This window comes from Rhamphochromis sp. 'chilingali' (genome assembly GCF_963969265.1).
Source record: "Rhamphochromis sp. 'chilingali' genome assembly, chromosome: 12".
NCBI lineage: Eukaryota > Metazoa > Chordata > Actinopteri > Cichliformes > Cichlidae > Rhamphochromis > Rhamphochromis sp. 'chilingali'.
In genome coordinates this window covers 34,195,270-34,211,797 of record NC_137939.1, presented here as the reverse complement: position 1 = coordinate 34,211,797, position 16,528 = coordinate 34,195,270, and the positions used below count along the sequence as shown (strand labels likewise).

At 40.1% G+C, this 16,528-nt stretch overlaps 1 protein-coding gene across 1 annotated transcript in view; it reads left to right on the top strand.

Moving 5' to 3' along the window:
• The first annotated feature begins 9,086 nt into the window (after positions 1 to 9,086).
• Positions 9,087 to 16,528, top strand: part of LOC308406657 (voltage-dependent L-type calcium channel subunit alpha-1D-like) — a 46,179-nt gene continuing 38,737 nt past the window's right edge. The window contains 1 exon segment of the mRNA XM_080897794.1: positions 9,087 to 9,356. Coding sequence (XP_080753920.1) covers positions 9,335 to 9,356 — 22 coding nt within the window. The 5' untranslated portion in view covers positions 9,087 to 9,334.

Here is a 16,528-nt window from a genome sequence, read left to right as displayed (position 1 = left end):
CCACTGCAAACTCATCACTTCACTACTCTACTCCCACTTATGAACATGATGCTTTTGAACTCCCACTTCAGTTTTCGAGTCATCCACAAGCTCGGAAAGAGCAATCTGGCTGAGACTCCTCATGACCTCAGACTTGCAGGAGAGTGTGCTGCTCATTCTGACCAAAATAAAAGAATAAATCTGCAGTCAGATTCCTCACCGCTGCGAGCGAGTGTAAAACTTACTATTATATCTGCTAAACATCACATAATGTCTTTACATGTCTTTAAAAGAAGGAGACTTCAGCATTTTTAAAATAAATGAAAATGTGTAATTTAAATTAACATTGGACGCATTCAAAGTGAAAATGATCATCTCTCTCTCTTGTGGTGGTGTTATGTGTTCTCATACTCTAAATATATAAATATGAATCGCATAAAGTTTTATTACTATTATGTTTTCAGTCTTATCGAGTGGGTGGATGGGACTCTACCCTGTCTGTGGTCTCTGTGGTGATTTACAGGTGGATACGCTAATAAATAGCTCTTTGTTTCTGCGGTATGAGCTCTCCTGGGAAACACACACACAGACACACACACACACTGTTTGTATTTCAGTGCGGTGGTATGTTTGCAAGAACTACTGCAGTCCCAGGTCCTTGACCCTGAACCTGCGCCTGACTCTAAATTGAATCTTAAAACTGGTCTAAATCCTCAAAATTAAGACTGTAAGCAAAGTCCCCAAAAGGTTTTAAACTTGTGCTGGTCCTCACAAAGACAGGCATACAGGCACGTGCACACACACACTCTCTCTCTCTCTCTCTCTGGTCCATTACTGTCTCTGTACTGTCATATGAGACCTAATGAGCACTTCATCATTTGTAGTGTGTGTTCCTGTACATTTATCTGTGTAAGGAGGAACTGAAGCTTCAGATCTTGACAGTGACGTCTGAAGACATTCTGCACAACAAATATCAAGATCCGAGTGAGGGAATATCCCATTTAGAAATAAAACTCCTAAATTCAAAATCTTACACGGCTTCAAAGCCAGCTTATGTTCCTTCAGCTGCTCATAGAGTCACACCTATTCAATCTGAAACTGTCGGTGCATTAATCTGCCGAAGCATGACACGCTTATATGAGAAAAACAAGTTGGCCTCTTTTTCCTCATTAATGAGCACATTAACTTAGATTTCCGAGAAAACTTTTCCTTAAAAAACAAATCTGCTGCATTTTTCTATTAATGAGATATTTTAAAATCCTAAACGAGTCTCACTTCAGAGCTCGATTTGCCTTCCCTGCTTACTTTAATCCATGTTTTAAAAAATAGTTTGGGTCTGAAACACTGAGATACTTGCAGGTTTGAGCAATAATATTGTTGGAGGGCTCAGCTAATTAGCAGCAGACGCTGTAGGCCCTCCTCCATGCTGGACTTTGGGGTCTCATTAAGTCAGAAAAACAGCGTTTTTTTGTGTGTTCATGAAAGGGTTGCTCAGAACTTCTGTTCTGTTTTATTGCTTTAGATGGACTATATCTCATTATCTCAGGAAAACAAGTCTCTATGTTTTTGTTTTTTTACCCCCTCAATAAATGCGTTATGCTCCTCTACTAATTACAGTTGTGTTTTCAAGGTTGTTTCAGCCTGGTTATTGTATAAAGCAGCACCAATCCACTGATCTATGGTCCTTACTAACTTTCGGAGCCTGTCCACAGAAAATGGACATTTTCCAGGAGAGTTTTCATTTACTGGCTTTATAAGGCAGGAATTTGTCCACAAACATCACTTTTGTTTCATCACCCATCTAAATCAATAAATCCAGGTGTTCCAATCACTTCCATGACCACTGGTGTATAATCAAGCACCCAGGCATGCAGACTGCTTCTACAAACATTTGTGAAGGAACGTGTCACCCTCAGGAGCTCAATGAATTCCAGCGTGGTCCTGAGATAGGATGCCACCTGTGCAACGAGTCACTAAATATTCCACAGTCAGCTGTTAGTGATGTTATAACAAAGTGGAGGCAACTTTAAATGACAGTAACTCAGCCATGAAGTGGTAGGACATGTAAAATCACAGAATGGGGTCAGCAGGTCTGAGCTCTATGAGCAAGCACTTTGGCAACAGTGGGAAGGAAAAACTCCCTTTTAACAGGAAGAAACCTCCAGCAGAACCAGGCTGACGGGGGGGAGGGGCCATCTGCTGCGACCGGTTGGGCCAGTGGTTCCCAAAGTGGGGGGCACACACAGCCATTGCAGTAGGGGGCGGTATGAATAAAAGAAAAAGAAATAAAAAAGAATGCTTGGACACTGCTAGCATAATGGACAGGTTTCTTGACAGCGTTCCCAAAAAAATGCAAAGCAGAGGTTGAAACATTGCCAAATATGCTTCCAAGCCAAAGACTAGAACATATGATGAAGCATATCTTGCCTTTGGCTTCACCTGCACAACAGCTGTCGTGCCAAGGGTAGGTCTCCCTGACAGAATTATTTCCCCCTGCGTTGGGATTGATTGATTTTTAGTTCACAAACACTTCTTATAAAGACTAACACTCCTGAAACTTTGGAGGTTTAAGCTCTTTATACAGTAAAGGTACAGGAGGATAAAAATCATTATCAGGAAAAATGTGCTTGGTTTGTTAAAATAATCTCATGTGAGAATAATACGACTACAGCACAAAGTTGATTACAGAGCGCAAACTGTACACCGGTTTAGTGGGTGAGCCGGTGACCGTAGGGCCAGGGTGCAGGAGGACCGAGTTCGAGTCTGAACTGCAGCCTCTCTGCATGTCTTCCTCTCTCTCTGCTTTACTGTCTCTATGAAAAAAGGCCCAAAATAATAATTTTTAAAAAGCACACACCTTCAAACACAGGTGTATGCACGCACCTCAAGTCTGTCATTGCAAAGGTTGACAGACTCCACTGGAAGACTTTTTATTTAAAACTCTCGAGAGAGGAAAACAATCACACAGAAAACCCCACGAGTCTTCTAGGATCTAACGTCGTCTTCCTGCTCTGTAATTTTCCTCGCCTTCTCCTCCTCCTTTCTACTAATACCTCGTTTGTATCTCATCTGCATCTTCCTTCTCTTTTCTTTTCTCTAGACTATTTTCTTTCTTCTACCCTATTTTCCATCTTCTTTGTAGTCTACACTGGTTGTGATGCCGTTTTAATCCAGCAGGAGGCAGCAAAGATCAGTTTTTAATACAAAAGATGATGTCATCATCCATATGGATTATGGGGAAAAAATTGAGACAGCAGGATTTATTGTGATACTGTAATACTTTAGACTGCAGATGGTTTGCCTGACTATTAATACCTTTGTTTCTGGCATGAGTTACTTTTATGACGTTGACGTTCATAACTTTTGCTTTTGGTTGTTTCTGTGTTTCATTTTTATTTTTATTGTCTTTACTTTTGTCTCTCTGCCTGTGTATGTGCTGCATCTCTGGGCTGTTTTTCAATCGCTCCCTGCAGGTCCTGCTCTGACCACTTGGTCTTGCAGAAACTTATGTGTGCAACATACATACTTATAATAAGGACGTTCAACATACACACAACCAGGACCAAAGACATGGAGACGCATATCCAATGCATAAGAATAAAACAGTGTCACAACAAATGAAAAAAAAAAAGATAAAAGTAGAATAAAAATAATGATAAAAAGCCCCGAAGTGGATATTGGTCATTAAGGCGATGGTTTGCAGTAGGAATAGACGAAGTCTCGAGTCTTTCGGTTCTCCTTACAGCTACTCTAAAACAACAGCCAGAGGGTAAAGAGTCAAAGTCACTGTGGACTGGGTGGCTAAAAGTAATAACAGAATGAGCCTTTAACAGCTCATGGTTGTTAAAAGTGCCCAAAAGCCCGTCTTGCCAACATCCTGAGATTTTGCTGGCAGGTTTTACCAGAAGTCACAATCCATTTTTGTTGTTTAGAGTCCTATTACCAAACCAGGCAAAGATACAAAAGGAAAAAACTGATTCAATAAAACTTCTGTAAAATAAAGATGACTTTTCAGAAAGTTCTCATCTTACTTAAAAATCATTCTTTGCTGAACTTTTGCATCAGCATGAGGTTTAAAATACAGAAATCCAGTTAAACCCGATGTTCTGGATGGATGAGTAACAATAAATAAATAAATAAACGACTGGACTGATGTTAAACTTTTTTCCTTTCTTTTTCTTTCTTTCTTTTTTAGACCAGGGTGTTTAGTTCTGCTATAAAGGTACATATGGAAGCCAGCCTCAAGTGGACATAAGAGGAACTGCAATCATTTTTGAAACTTCCATGTTGACTTCTTTCAGACCTCTGGAGAGTGGCACCTGACTGTCACATGCTTTCTACCTGGAAACTGATCTTTAGCTCCAGCTGCTACGCATTCAGTAAAGTGATGGGTTTTATTTAAAACAGGCTGGAAACACAAAAATCTAATTTTTTTTTAAACACTTTTTGGTTTGACTTGGAAAAGAAGATTATGCATGAACCAAAGGATTGATTTTAACAGTAAATATCCGAAATGCTTTCAGGATTGAGTTCAGACTGTTTTTTTTTTATTCTGTCCTTTATTTAGAGAGAAACAACAAACGAGTGAAACGAGAGAAAGAGGTAAATCCTCTCTGAGTCCAGCAGCAGCAGCACCGAGGATTATAAGGGGCTTAATATAGAAGCTTAGGGACACACACACACACACACACACACACGCTGCCCTGCATCCTCTCATCTCTGATCTGATGGGGACATAGCTTCTGTCCATCCATCCATCTGTAGTCTCGATCACAAGTATGTGGACGGTGCCATGTTTTTTTCTGTTTCAGCTCATCCAGGCTGAGGCAACATTAAAGTCTGAGCAGGTTTCCATTAGTGTACAAAGAATATTTGGAGACACAGACCTTGAGGTTATGGTGAAAGTGAGACATAAAGAAAGCTTATCGGACACAGTGACTCAAGTCTAAAAGGCAATTTCTCCATACAGGCTGAACTTAAACTCGATCCTGCCTTGAACTTTTTCTTTTCAACACGTTCTCACTCCCTAAGCCTAATATTTTACGCTAGGTGACAAATCGTCAACTTTTTTACGCTTTCGGGTACCCAACACTTCCTAAGTAGAACACATGAGAACCGTTTGGACTCAATCTACACATGTTCGTTCATTTTCTTAAAATCGCTTTGGAAAACACTATTTTACATCATTTAACTGCTGGTTCAGGTTAGCAATAACGTTAGGGTTAGGGATAAGGTTTGGTTTAGGGCTGGAACACATGGCTGGGACGTCCGCGGGACCGTCATTCCACTGGAATTCAGCCATAACCTGGCGCAGACCGTAACAACGCGGAAGGTCACCTTTGCGTACATCAGGAACGCCGCGGGACGTGACAAAACGTCGGTATACTACGCCCCGGGAGTGAGAACGATATAGACAAATTCCTAGGAAGAACATGTCGACTTTTTATGTGAGAAATCAGCTTAGACTATGAGTTATTCAGAGACTTGTTCAGAGTACGAGTATTACCCTCCAGGACAGTGAAACAAACTGCTACCAGCTCTAATTTCTCCCAGCTTCTATTGCACTTTTAAATAAAGAGTCCGTTTAAAAGGACACATTGTTGTGCACTTGAACGTTTGCTTTATGGGAAACATAAACATAATTAATTATTTATTTAATTTATTGTTATTTTTTATTATTTTAATGCAGCTATGTGTATGCCTGTTTGTTCAGGACAAATTTCCCATGTGGGACAGTGAAATGTATTCCTATCTTATTATTTTTTCCCTCTGAGCACATTGTAGGATCCTGAAGCTACAAGGGCATCCTGAGAGAACCCAGAGTCACCAGAGTAACAGATGCTGTTAAGTGTTAAAACTGAAGAATGATATTTATTGAATGGTATTCTGGAGGTTATCCACTATGAAAACCATCTTGCCTCAGTAGGACACAGCAGAGAGTTTTCCTGTGCACTGAAAGTCTGCTGGCATGACAGCTGCTGCACCCAAAGATTAGATTGTGTATTTACTGAATATTGTCCTGAAACTCTTCGAAAGTTTTCTAGGACTTTTTCCAGAGCTTTTGGTAGAGGCACTCTGCATCCTTCTCTGTATACTCTGAACTCATTCTCTGCCGCTGTTAGTCTCCTCTGAGGCCTTTCCCAAACCGCAGCCTCAATTCATGCTGACGCCACCTGTCGCTAAATACTGTCAAACCTCAATGAGGATGTGGTCTCAGCTAGTGCAATGTACAGTTTGCCATCTTTGTACTGTTAATGTTTGTCTCCTGAACTGAATTTAAACCACTAAAACTAAACAATGTTCATTAAAACTGCATCTTTACACAGAAATCTTACCTCCACTGTCAGCTTCTTACATGCAGCTTGCCCCAAACACCCTCTGCATCAGGGTTACTGGTGAAAACCCAGCTGATTGTTTTATAAAAGCAGAAGAAATTATTTCCTTGTAAACTGTAATCACTGCTAGTCATGAAACAAAATGCAAACGAAATGTTTCCAAAAATGTGAGAACTATTTGTAAAATGTCACTGAAAACAGAAACATTTAACTGACAGCAGAACAAATACAACATATCAGCATATCAAATCTGAAACCAAGACCAAATGAATACTCATTTTAAATTTAATGCCAGGAATAAAACACAAACTAACTGTATCACTTCTTATTTTTTAAATAACTCTGTTGATTTTGTGGAAAAAAGTTTTGAAAGAAAAATGTTTCCCCGTTCCTCCCCCATAGGATCCAAGCTGCTTTATTCATTTTTATTTCATAACACTTCAGATATTTTCAGTGGGGTGAAAGGTGTGGGCTGCAGGAGGCCAGTTGTGCCTTCACAGATATGAAAGCCACCCGCGCCATGTGCACGTGGATTCTGATAATAATGTGTCTCCTCTTCATTGCAGGTTTCAGTCATTTCCAAAAATGATTTCAGTTATTTCCGATTGGCTTGTTTTCACATTAATGATTTTTTTCTTTGCATTGTATAGTTTTAATCTGCACTTGTGAATGCAGGAATGAACTGTTTGCTCACAGTGATTTTCACATCTGCTCCTGAGAACATGCAGATATTTCCAAAGCAGTCTGTCTTTAAAGACCACCAGCAGTTAATATTAGTCTGCAGTCTTGTCCCAGGTGTATAAAGATTTCTCTGAATTCTCTGAATCTTTAATGATATTATTTACGTTACATGATGAAATCTCCAGATTCTTAATTTCTTTACCTAGTGGCCCACGTAGTAATCTATAGAGCTTTAAACCTCTTCCCATCTTTAACCGTGACAGAGCCTCTCTGCCGTTTTTATAACCTTAAACCTTAAACCTGATTAAGTTTCAGGGTTTGGAAGATGCTCGGTCATGTGTTTTATTGGCAGCCCTGCCCTCTCTTTTTGTAGAGACTTTATGCTAGCATCAAATTCAAAATGTTAACGTTAAAAATAAAAATACTCCTTTTAACATTTGATATGTTGTATTTGTGCAATTTTAGTTAAATGTTGGGCTTTTTATGTTTTACACTTTTAAGCTTTTAGAGAAATTGGATCATTTTAATTGTGAAAATGATTTTCACAATTAAAATATCTGAGCGCTCAAAGCCCAAGTAAAACTTGCCACATTCACCCATTCATACAAGCACTTCCTCCTATGGTTAAGTGCTTTACTCATTCACACTCTGAGAAACTCTGTGTTAGTATCCTGCCCAAGCATATTTCCGATGAGTAGATGTCCTCCACCAGGGTTGGACTGGGACAAAAAATCAGCCCGGGCATTTTGACTAGAGACCGGCCCAGCAGGTATTATAGGAAAAAACCATAAAGCCTTTGAATGAAAAGAAACGCTGGCAAAACTTTGCTAGAGCCGCCCCTGCACAGTTACCAGCTGTCAGCTACACAGAAAAGGATCCTGGTGTTATTTGTCTCTCAGAAACAGTTCATAACTTCCCTTCAACTCATTCATGTCACCTAAAAGGTAAACCTGTTTCTCCATCACAGCTCTGATGATCCAGTAAGGACATCTCCTGGTTTCATCTTCATGTTTCCCTCTCACCAGATAACCAAACTGACATCATGACCAGCAGCTTTACAGCTGTGGCTCCAGCAAACATCAGCTGATACTAGAAATTAATATTAAATAAATTCTAACAACAGCTGATCAAGCTTAAACGTGCTGCTGTTGTTTAAGGCGACATCCGCTGGTTTCCTCTTTCTGGCGCAAAGTGGGCGATAAACAAGAGAGAAAAGCGGATCAGCTGATCATTGATCAGTTTCATGATTGAATGAGAGAAGAAGAGGCAGCTGACAGCATAAAGACACAGAATAAATCCACCTTTGTGTCTTTTTTTCCATTCTAGCTGAAGTACGGCACAAACTGCCCACCTGGTGGCCGATGGCCAGTCGGCTATGTCCTCCACAAAATCTTCCATTTCCATTTTTTAGAGGACACCACTGATATAACGCTGCACTGAAACTGAAATTAAAATTGCATTTTTTTAACGTTTCTGGTACAGGCTTGTTAAAAAGACATCGCTTCCAGCTTTTTAGTGATCCATTAAATAATAACGAAATAATAATTTGATCTTGTGGTCTAAAAATAAACTTTTATTGTTGGAACCCAAAGGGACAAACAGCCACGTTAAGGGTTAATAATAACACACACCTGCGCCCCACTGCAGGATTTTCGTTTAAAGAAAGAAAAATAAATAATGTATTTATTCGTCTCCTCTTTGACTCTGTGCAGGAACATAATCTGAAAAACTGACCTGTGATTTTAGTTCATGACTAATACTTTCTCCCAGAAAAGAAAAGGAAACAGAGGGATTACATTTGTGGTCTTGGGTTTTTACCTTCCTCAGAACATTTATCATTTTAATCAGTTCTGTGATAAAGGCTCCCGTCTCTGCGCCTTTAATTCGTTTCCATTTGCCCTCCCCTTTAACACCGATGTTTTTTCTGTTTAATCCCCAATTGGGAGAGAGAGGGAGGGAGAGAGAGGTAGAGAACCTCTGACAGACAGAGAGAGAGAGCGATGGGCAGATAGATGAAGAGAGTCAGATTAGTGAAGCGAAGCTTAAAAAGAAGCTGAATTCACCTCCTCGATCGCTGCATGTCTGGATTTATCCTTTTTTCTTCATACTTTTTAACTTCATTTGGAGGTTGATTAATTAATTAATTGATCGATGAATCGGAAAATTTAGCTGCATCAGAAGAAAGGTGGATTAATTTTCAGGTGCATTTGTCAGCGAAATGCGGATAAGTTGTTGGTGACTTGGAATAAAGCAGCTGATGACGGAACCGGCAGGAAACTGATGAAAGCTCGGATCGACTGACGATGATCATCGGTGTGTGGCGCTGAGCATCAGCGAAGATGTACGAGGAGAACCACCGAAGTAAGCGCTCAGTGAACCTGTCAGTGGATCACTTGGTTAAAGTTCAGATTTCTGTGTTTCAGCTGGAGCCAGACTGGAACAGCTGTATTTTCTGTATGAAGGTCACAGCTGTGTGATTAATCGAGTACAGCTCATTTGGCTTTTATTTGTTCCCCGCAGAGTTATGGGAAATGCAGAAGTGATCTGAAACTAAAACTAAATTTTCTCTCCAAAGAAACTCACGAATAGAATTTTTAAATCTTCTAAATGGGCACATTTGATAACATAGAAATAAAAAGTTTGAACAAACAGCACAAGAGTAAATATGGGACGTGAAACATCTGGTCCAGTTTACCATCTGATTCCCTTCACATCACCTGAACTAATGGTTCCTATCATTATGTCCTGTTTCCCTACAGCCGTAAATCCTGTGTGTGAGTGTGTGTGTGTGATGCTGCAGTGTAGAGCAGAGATTCAAACCAATACGTGATCTTTGTGTTTCTTTTCTACTAACTTCAGCTTCATACAGCACATCTGTGCACACCTTAGAGATTTAGAAGCTGCTGTGATCATTTAGGTCACGTTGAAGGCACGAGGAGATCTTGAGCTTTGATATCTTCACTTTCTGGAGAACACGATCCTCACGCTAAATGTTTGTCCACTTTTTAATCTTTTGTGGTCATTTCACAGTTGTCGTGCTTTTACCTGTGGCCTTTATGTGCTTATTTTCAGTCTCTTTGTGCTTAATTAATTTCATTTCCTTTTATTGATTTTTCAACAGCAAGTTGTTTGCATCACAAGTTCTGGTCGCTCTGGGTGTCTGAACCTGAGTTTGTCAGTCAGGTGATGATGAAAGAAAACCAGATATACTGAATCATTTTTTCAGCCTCACAGTTTCTCTCTGATGAAATGAGATGAACTTGATCTCTGATCTAAAAAACAGATTTGCAGTAGAATCAACCTGTGGGTCTGCAGCTCTTTAAGGTCTGGTCTTTGTGTTTTTTTTACTGTGTCTGGTTTGTAATCCAGGCTCAGGAACCAGACAGAGTGCTTTTAATGCTTAACTTCAAAGGGGTGTTTTCTGCTTACTGTGTGGAACATCACTCATTGGGGAAACTGCGCTGTCCACTGAGGTGTAAAGAATATGTCATAGATGTGCCATGTGACTCGGGGTAGGAGGGGGAGGGGGGTTCGTGGAGAAGAAACTGGTCCTAGACTGCGGCATAGGGTGAAAAGCACTGTGCCCGTGGCCTTCTATGGCAAGTGCCAATCGGGCTCCACGGTGCCGGGCAGCAAGCACAAGGCCCACTGAAGGATGTTGGGCCCTCAGGCCACCCTCATGAAGTCTGTTTATGATTGTGTGGTCAGAAATGTTTACACCAGTGCTATCCTGGAGGTTATTTTTGTAGTTCTGGCAGCGCTCATCCTGTTCCTCCTTGCACAAAGAGCATTGTATGTGAATGTGTAGCTGTAGATGTTACTGTTATAAGTGCAGTGAATCGTGGAGGCAGAGGACCACCTCGTCGCTGTGGCCTGATCAGCTTTACTGGATTACAGTGATCTGTTCTGCTTGGATGCAGCCGTGCAGCATCTAAAGCTGTTGGGTTGTGTTTATCGTTGTGCTTTATGTTGTGTTTCTGGATATGATGCAGTTGTGCATCTGTGTGGACACGCTAACAGTGGTCAAGTCTTCCTAACAAGGCAGGCCTCAGATCTCAGATATGGTAGCCCTGAAATCCAAAACATGGCAATTTAAAAAGGATGACTCTGCTTCATGTCATGTTGTGAAGTTTTATATATGCATATGTGCCACATTGAGCCCTAAAGCGTTGTCAGAGCCTCAGGTAAACATTGATCAGCTGGTCATCTCTGGAGTTACGCTGTTACCATGAAGGATGACTCTAATAGCTCTAACCTGGTGACATAATGCTCCATATAGAAAATAACACACATATGTGTGACTTGGAATCACCCATCTTCATCCAAACTGAGGACATCTAACATCCTAAAGCAGCACCTGTTTCTCTGTGCATGTGTTTCCTGCTTGTATGAGTCTGTTTCTGCTGCCTGCATTTGGAGCATGTCTCCTTTAATGTTTGGGCTTTTGCTTGTTTATGTTTTCTCCTCGGGGGCATCATATTATTAACACTCAGTAACAAACAGTCTCATTTGAGCTTGAGCTGATTTATTCACAAACATAATTTAGTTTTTGCAGGTAAACGTAAAGCAGCATAAAAACATAGCAGTGGGTCAAAGTAAATCTTTATTTTGACAGATTTTCAATCAGTGGATGCTCAGTAAAGTTACTCAGGTCTGCAATAGGATATTCCAATAAAGTTTAAATGGTTGAGGACACATGACAGTTAACAACCCATATGGAAAAGATATATATAAATCTTATAAAGTTTGTATCTGTCTTGAGTGAAACTTGTATGAAAAGCATACAAGAGTGAAAACAGATATAAGATCCCTTGAAAAATTATATAATGAAACTTGTATGTTTTGGATACTTACTAAAACAATATATGAAAGTAATGAGAAAGTGGCCACTTTCATGAGTGAATCATGTAAGTTTTTACTATTTCTTTTCCATATGGGAATGATCGATATCGTGTGTTTCTGAGACTGATGTTCTCCTCGAGGACCTTTTAGATCAATTAAAAAGATGTTAAAGTTGTTTTAAAAAGGTAATATCATTACCATATGAGTGCCCATTTAAGTAGCACATGAGGACTCTGCAGGGTGAGTTCTTACTTCACCTCCTGGCAAATAGCAAGAACTGTAATTATGTCTCTGTAAGGACCACTTTAGTCAAAATAAGGTTTTTATATCATCTGCAGCAATTTATATTCTGATGTATGGCGGTGTTCTAGAAATCCTAAAGACAAGGACAGCAGTGGCATGAATAGAAGAGGCATTATTGACAGTGGATTCAACATGGAATATGTCAGAGGTAGTACGAATAGCCTGAAATGGAGGAAAGATTCAAAGAGATTCAAAGTTGTTTTTATTCACAAATGAACGTAGATGCAAAGAGAGCTAACATCTTCTGAGCATCTCTCTTTATATAGAGAAATTGTCCTTTCTGAAAGAAGAATAAAAATCCAGCAGAAATATTGGCTTGAAGTGCTCTGCCAGCAGTGAATCGGACTGCAGGTCAATGAGTTCAAGGTGAACACCACTGGATGCATTTTCCTCTTTGCAAGTGCAAGGAATGAAATGATGTGCATTTCACTCTCAGCTGTTTTGAAGTCCATACATTGCTTTGAAAACTTACTGGCCTCATAACATTGATGAGTACCAGCTTAGGCAGTCACCTGATGTTGTGGTTTCTTTCACTGTCGACTGTTTCACTGGTGTGTGAGTGTGACTATGTTTTGGAGTTAAAGTGTGGCTGCAGCTCAGGAGGTAGACGGGTCATCTCCTGATTGGAAGGTTAGTGGTTCCATCCATGGATGTCTGCATGCCAGGTCTCCTTTGGGCAACATACTAACCCCAAGCTGTTCTCTAATGCATTCGCTGGAGTATGAATGTGTGTGAATGTTAGCCATGAAGAAAGTGAACGTGACATGTTGTATAAAGCACAGTGAGTGCTCCAGGAGAGTAGCAAAGCGCTATATAAGAAGGAGTCCATTTACCATGTGTAAATAGGCCTTTGCGTTGCAGTTTGCTATTTAGTCCTTTAATTAATCCAGACAGCAAATTCAAGATCTTCCTTTCTTCTCACAAATTTTTTGATTTTCTGCTTTCAGGTCCCAGACTATTTTTAGCACTTTGCCCAGGCTGAGCCACCTGTTATCTGTGTGCCTATGTCAGCGGTCCCCAACCCCCGGGCCTCGGACCGGTACCGGTCCGTGAGTCGTTTGGTACCGGGCCGCGAGAGTTGAGGCTCAGGTGTGAAATGTATAGTTTTCAGGGTTTTTATCGGTTTTCAGCGTTATTCTGTTATCGTTTTTATCATTTACTCGGTTTTCCTGGGTCTTTTTACGTGTGTTATGAATAAATTTTCTTTTTTTCGGTACCGGTACTAGTTTTATTTTGTTGTATTTATCCGCGACACCTTAAAGGCCGGTCCGTGAAAATATTGTCGGGCATAAACTGGTCCGTGACGCAAAAAAGGTTGGGGACCGCTGGTCTACGTCACCAGCATCAGTCTCATCCTCCTCCAAAAGTGCAACACACTGTCTGTGATTCAGTGTTCTTACCCTCAATTTTTCAATTCAACTAAACACATCAAAGTGCTAAAGGTAAAGACCATAATAGGCAATAGCAGAGAGAACACTCCAACAATCAGATGACTCCCTACGATCAAGCACCCTGATCCAAATCTTTTCCCCTGGAGCAAAAATATCAATTTCAGTTCTGAGTTCATTTTAGCCACTTTGTCTTGGTTCCCCTTCAAATCTCTCACATTTTAAGATATAATATTAGGACAGCCATTCACTGTAACATCTGCCAGTTTTCACCATACCAGCACCGCCATCAGTTTTAACCCTTAGCCTTATGGCTGATTTAGGGTAAGTGAAACCAGATAATTGAATGATATCCTGGCTATGTTGAGCTTACTTTGTAGCCCAGGGCACAGAAGGTTACCAGCATAGCTGATGTGGGCTGGTGTTGAGGTCAGCTGAGCTGTCACGATTGCTGGCTGAGCTTGGTTCTTCAAGAATTAACCATGAGCTCTGCATGAATGGATATGGTTACTGAACTCTCCACCTGCTCTGGATCTGTTTTTTACTCCATTAATGATGTTTTCAGTGTAAACAGTTATGAAAACAGGTGGGAACTGTAAAATTCTTCATTACTTTCTTCATAAAGTGTGCAGTCCGGACTGACGTAGGCGTTCCTGCACAATGAAAACCATTATATCTGCAGATGGAGGGATGCTACAGAACCTCAGATCTCTGTCAGGTCTGACCTCAGAGCTCAGGTGGGATGAAATTACTGGAGGTTGTGGCTTCCATCTTTTTAAGAGGGACTCAGTTTAATCCTCCTGATCCTGATATAGGAGGATCAGACTTTCTGCTCTCTGCTCATTGAATTAAGATGCTCTTCACGGACTTTCTGATAACGTCGTCATGGAAATGAGCATTTCCCATATAACTTCATCTGTTGCTGTGGCAGTAGAGTTAATCCCTCCTTTTGTTCTGAGCGCATGAAAGAAAGTTAATTTTAACACGACTTAAACCCCCAAGTAACCTTTAAGGCGAGTAGGCTGGTCCATCCTGATCCAGCTGGACTGTGAGACACTGACAGGAGTCTTTCAGTTGTTTTAGTTCAGCTGATTTGTTACTGATGGCTCCTTGATGTTGACCTGAAGGGTGCTATCTTTTCACATCCACCCTTGTCTGATTTCTCAGATGTCACTCTTTTTTTTTTTTCTTCTGAAGGCTGAGAAATCCATGTTTTAATATCTCACCCTCAGGGCTTTATTTAAAAAAAGTTATTCGCAACAAATCTGTAAGTCCTTAAAAGTCTGTAACGCCCTGAAATCAGTTCCATCAAAAAGGATCCAAAAAGCTTTTCAAGCTCTGCAATTTAATCGCAACAATAGCATTCAGACTTGCTGTCATTTTTTTCCATTCCTCATTCATATAGTAGAAAGTATAGTGTATATATTATAGAACAAAAAGCCCAGAAAGACTAACAGAGTAAAGGTTACTATGGTCATGGTAAATCAAATGCATGAAATTAACTAAATTCATTATTATTATTTTTTTAATCTCAACAGCAGTGTGTTTTAAAATAACTAAGTGAAGTCTTTGCTTTAATGTTGCTAACAGGAGTACACAGGAGCATTTGTAAAAACTGAACAAAATATCTCTTCTATAACTTTTATTTTATTTAAGATAAATAGCTCCTATCTCAGCTTTGTTGATGTTGCTTATTTTGAAACATTTTAGCATAATTTCTAAGGAAATTAAACAAGAATGAATCTACTTTCACAATTAACACAGTTAAGCTTGTGTTTTGTAGGAGGAGATCTGAGCACTTGGATGATTTATCAGATAATAAACATTATAATATTCACTGGACTGACTAGAGAACTGAGCATGGCTGCTGCTGCAGAACTGTGTTTGTGAGCAGTGAAGAAGAAAAAACTGCTCCAACATTCACTAACTGAACTGATGACCTTCCAGCTGGACCAGGCTGGAGGGTAGCGTGACACACACTAACACACACACACACACTGAGAATGGGCAGTGAAAAGTAGAAAGTTAACAAGGCGGATGGAGAGTTCTGTGCGAGCCGTGGAATGTACCACTACACCACACACACTCACACATGTTTGCGAAGACCATCATTAAAATAATGCCAACCTGAAACTCGTTCAGTTTTTTAAGAACGATTCTCATCTTCTCTATGAATTTACTTTAGAAAATGTATGTAAAAAATGTCCAGAATTTCAATAAATTCACATCATCCGTTGCCAAAAGATCCATTTAACTTTAAAAAAAATGTTTTGTACTATGTGAGGTCTTTACTATAAAACCAGGTCTGAACACTCAACCTTTTAACATCTGTCTAAAAGTAAGGACTGGCTACAGCGTCCTCACAAATATAAGTAAAATCGGATTGGTCCCCACAAAGACACAAGTACCTGAACACACACTCACTGTCCTCTCGATGATGCAAGCTGACTCGGGATAATTCGGGGATAATTGGATGGTTCTTGTTGTCCTGCGGGTGAAGCAGCTTCACCAGCTCTTCAATTGAGTCCTTTTATTTTCCTAAAACATAAAAACTTGTCATCATACGTTGATGCAGCTCAGAGCAGAATATGACCAAATGCATCGGTGAGAAGTTTTTCTAGTAACTACGCAGATCTGCTATAGGAATCAAAGGTCTCTACAGCGAAAATGCTTAACAGGACTTTTCTGAACTCTTGCAAAATAAAAACAAAAGCAAAGTGTAATAATACGAAGTAAACCACGATTCTGCTTTAAAATGTGTACAGCAGAAATGCTTCTTTACAGTATTGCAACCAGGATGGCATCACCTGTTAATGAAATCAAAGGACTCGTACCGAAATTATCTGTCCATCATAAAATAGACCCGTCTTACACCTAACATCCTCTTTAACTCTGATGAGGACCATAATTCTCCTTTCTTCAGTGCACATTTCATATCAGGAACACTTTCCAGGTTTCCTTTACCATGTTACTAAGCTGGCATTTAATGAGCTTTTCAGA